Source organism: Sinocyclocheilus anshuiensis, unplaced genomic scaffold, assembly GCF_001515605.1.
Source record: "Sinocyclocheilus anshuiensis isolate Anshui unplaced genomic scaffold, SAMN03320099.WGS_v1.1 scaffold154, whole genome shotgun sequence".
Lineage (NCBI taxonomy): Eukaryota > Metazoa > Chordata > Actinopteri > Cypriniformes > Cyprinidae > Sinocyclocheilus > Sinocyclocheilus anshuiensis.
The window spans coordinates 2,607,979-2,612,011 of NW_015546101.1; the positions used below are offsets into that span (position 1 = coordinate 2,607,979).

At 36.1% G+C, this 4,033-nt stretch overlaps 1 protein-coding gene across 1 annotated transcript in view; it reads right to left on the reverse strand.

Moving 5' to 3' along the window:
• The window catches only part of LOC107700366 (anoctamin-5-like), a 14,758-nt gene extending 10,848 nt beyond the window's left edge, over positions 1-3,910 (reverse strand). The window contains exons 1-5 of the mRNA XM_016501992.1: positions 3,899-3,910; positions 3,430-3,834; positions 2,864-2,979; positions 2,540-2,674; positions 1,652-1,811 (exon numbers count right to left, since the gene is read on the reverse strand). Of these exons, the coding sequence (XP_016357478.1) occupies positions 1,652-1,811; positions 2,540-2,674; positions 2,864-2,979; positions 3,430-3,834; positions 3,899-3,910 (828 nt within the window). The remainder of the gene's footprint in view (positions 1-1,651; positions 1,812-2,539; positions 2,675-2,863; positions 2,980-3,429; positions 3,835-3,898) is intronic.
• Between the last annotated feature and the right edge of the window lie 123 nt (positions 3,911-4,033).

Here is a 4,033-nt window from a genome sequence, read left to right on the forward strand (position 1 = left end):
AGTGCTTGTTGTTTGTCATTTCTCCGATCACAAATGCAGACATGGTTTTATGTTTACGCGGCGCGGCGTGATGCAACGCAACGCGTAAAAATACATTATTTTTTTAAACCGCATAAACACATTTCATTACACCAAATACACAAAATAATGCTCTTTTTAGCAGCATCATATGACCCCTTTAAGACTGGTTTTGTGGTCCAGGGTCACATATTATCAATCGCCATTTACACTGAATGCAATAAAATCTGAATCACTGTCACGCAAAATTTTTTGTTATTGAGAGAAGACATGCCCTTAAGGAGCTTCAGGCTTCTTGTCCGGTCGGGCAAGTAAAATTCTCTCTCACTTGCCTTTAAAAAATGTACTTGTTCCAAGACATGTGTTAATCAAGCCCTGTGGTTTCCCTACAGTTTACTTTGGCCCAACTCGTATTACAAATTACGAACTCTGTGTATTTTTCACTCACAGTGTAAAACTTCCACGTTGATGACATGTTTACATGCGGATGCGAGCGTAGCTGTGACATCAAAACAGACTTGAGACTGACCAGCTGGTCACCGGTCCGGGCCAATCATGCAGAAAATCTGCTAATTCCGGTTGATCAGAGCATCTCTACAAAAAACTCTTGACAAATTTGAATTTATATTGAGAACATCTGTGAACAGTATTTGTGACATGGAACAATAATTAAAATGGTTGAATTTACAGCAGAAGATCTGGGAGCAAGGCAGAGGCAAGTCCTTTGCCATGATGGACCTTTTTCACATTTCAGCAGAAGTCATCATAGTTGGGTAAACTTCTATAGCAGTGAATGGGAGACTACCACAAATATATTTTTTTGCATTCACATTTGCTCAAATAGCAAAAGAAAAACTACATGATAGCATTTTCATGACTGATAAAGGCAGTGAGTAGAGAGAACGATGTCAAATTTACCGTCACTTCTATAGACGCTGTATTAGAAACTCCCTTGCATTAGCGTTAACTAGTTTTTTGTAATTTGATGCAAAGGTAATGTAATAAAAAGTATAGTGTACATCCATTTTTTTCAATAAAAGAAAATACAAAAAACTTGAAGACCGTTGAAACACGTCATCACAGTCTTGTGAAAAGGGTCCATTATGATGATATGTTAAATGAAGTGGCGAAAACCAGTTTGTGCACAAGACAAATGCAAATATTTACTCAGATCATGCAAATTATTTGAAAGATATCAGGCAGATTCTAGGTCACAAATCACCACGTGATAAAGGCTATTTCAAGATAGCGTTATCTGCCTGAAACATCCTGTCAGCGGGAGCTCTATGATGTGCAGATCTTCAGTTTTTTAACCATTAATATGTTGGTTTTCATTCTCCACCCGCAATTATCTACTCCTTATGGGCATGTCTTCTCTTATATTCTCATTCAACCAGAGTATTTATAATGAACTAAACCATTAATTTACATCCTATTTAAATTGCAATATGGAATGAAAAGGTTTATTTTTTATTATGCATTTATCATTTTCTTATGCATGAATTTAAGGGTAGGTTATGGTTTTGATTAGAGTGAGGCTTATGAATGTTTAAAAAGTGTGTTGGCTCCATGACTAACAAAGGATGTTGATGCAGGGTCATGTGTTTAATCACGCCGTGATGTTTGCAGGTACCTGCGTGATGTGGTTGAGTCTACGGCCTGAGCATTTCAACTCATACTCTGGTCTGATCTGTAGCTGCTGCTGTTCCTCCTCAAAGTCCACAAGGTCCCACTCATACTCCAGACGGGCCTGCCGCCGCTTCCAGAACTCCAGGAACAGGGTCACTGCAAAGCACCCAGAGAAAGAAAGTGAGAAACAGAGCAGAAAATATAACCAGTGTTGGGAAGGTTACTTTGGAAATGTAATAGGTTACAGATTACAAGTTACCCTATTTACCATGGAATAAAAAAAAAAAAGTGACTTTTTATCTAACAATTCACACTTTGTTTCTCGCAATTCTATGAAAAAAGTCAAAAGTGCAAGATATAAACTCAGAATTCTGACTTTTTTTTCTTGCATTTCTGCGTTAACATGTCACAATTCTCAATTTATGTCTTATAATTATGAATTTGTTTCTCCGAATTTTTACTTCACATCTCGCAATTCAGCCTTTTTTCCCCTCAGAATTCAGAATCTCACAATTCTGAGTTCATATCTCAATGCTGAGTTTAGCAATTCTGACTTTGTGAGATAAAAAGTCACAATTACTTTGTTTTCTGTGGCTAAAACATTTGACTAATACTTTATAACACCTATCAGAAGTTACGGTTTACAAAAGAACAAAAATATAAACCATCTCATTCAATATAACAATATTTAGTGTTCAACTGCAAAAACCATTACAATAATAAAGAAACAACAACTTCCTGTCTGATGGCTTAGCTTTTACAGTCACAGGCACTGTAATTGTGGTCACAAATAGCAAAGGGTTGTTAAGAATGCATGCAACCACATAGTTTCAGACTCAGGAGGCAAGGATGTGTGTTCATTTGACTCATATAACCTTCCAGTGATACTAACCTTGTGATGTTGTCTTCGTAACTAAGCACACCATAAACAAAACAGATCACACCCATGACTGCAGCAAAAAACAGCATTTCTGTGTAAAAGCCCAGCCAGGCAAAGTAGATACCAATCTTCTCACCATAGTACTTCCTATGACAAAACACAAAGAGGAAATTAAACACTATGGTTTGATATGCTGCTCTAGAAAATTGAGGTTAATCATTTCTTCTACTGAGATGTAATATTGCAATCAGCAGTGTAATGAACATGCATCTGCTCCAGATTTGGTTATTGCACTCTTTGACAGGTATGCATGCATTGTGTCTGCAGTGTCCTCACTTGATCAGATTGAGTGGTTGCTTCTTGTAGAAGCAGAGGAATCGAGCCCAGTTTTTATACAGATGGTACCTCTCACTCTCACACTGCATGTCTTGTGCCTTCTTCCAATAATTACACTGAGGAAAAAACAGCAATCAGATGTTGACCAAAGACACAAACTCTTTTAACATGCAAGGGGACTTTTTTGTCTTTGAGGTTGGTAAGATTTTTTTTTAAATGTTTTTAAAAGGAGTCTGTTGTGTGCACCAAGGATACATTTATTTGATCAAAACACAGTAAAACTGTATTGTTATTGTGTAATATCATTACAATTTAAAATAGCTGTTTTCAATTTTAATTATTTTTTAAATGTAATTTATTTCTCTGATGGCATTAATAATTAAATAATAATTAAATATATATTTTTTGTAACAATGTAAAAGTCACTACTAAGTCACTACAGTAAAAATGTATTGCCACTTTTGATAAATTTAAAGCATCCTTAATTAATAAAAGTAAAAGTATTAATTTATATATATAAAAAAATCATAGATAGATAGAATAAAGTGCATAAATCTCACACTCACATCATGAAGGGGATAAGCTGAAGTGTAGGTGCCGTTGTTCAGCAGACGTTTAATTCCAGTCTTATCTTTCTCTTTACGGTCTTCCTTGTAGTAAGGGCAGCGGGTCAGAATGTAGTACACGATCCTGTTGCGAGTGGAGGGAGGAAAAAATGTGTCCTTATCATCAATGAGGAAGAAGTCGACCTTGCTCTTGTCAAAAGGTGCAGTGAAGTAGTCCGGCTCTGGCCTCATGACATTGTCTGGCAGCCGGAAAGGTTGAGTGAGCCACTCCAGAGGAACTTCTCGAGCTTTGGGAATATCACTCGCTTTAAAGGGCACTTTGATCTTTAGCACATCAGCATAGGTGGCCAACACTTCCCACGGTGCGTGAATCTTCAGATAATATGTCTTACGGTCATCTGACTCCTGCAGGGGAAGATATTTTTGAGTGGAGAAGTGTTATATGTGATTATCAAATGCACAAAATCACATCAAATGACATCGTGAAGTAATGCATGTATATATATATATATATATATATATATATATATATATCATATATGCTGTATATATATTTAAATTTAAATTATATTTACAATATATATATAGTAATCAAATTGCTTTT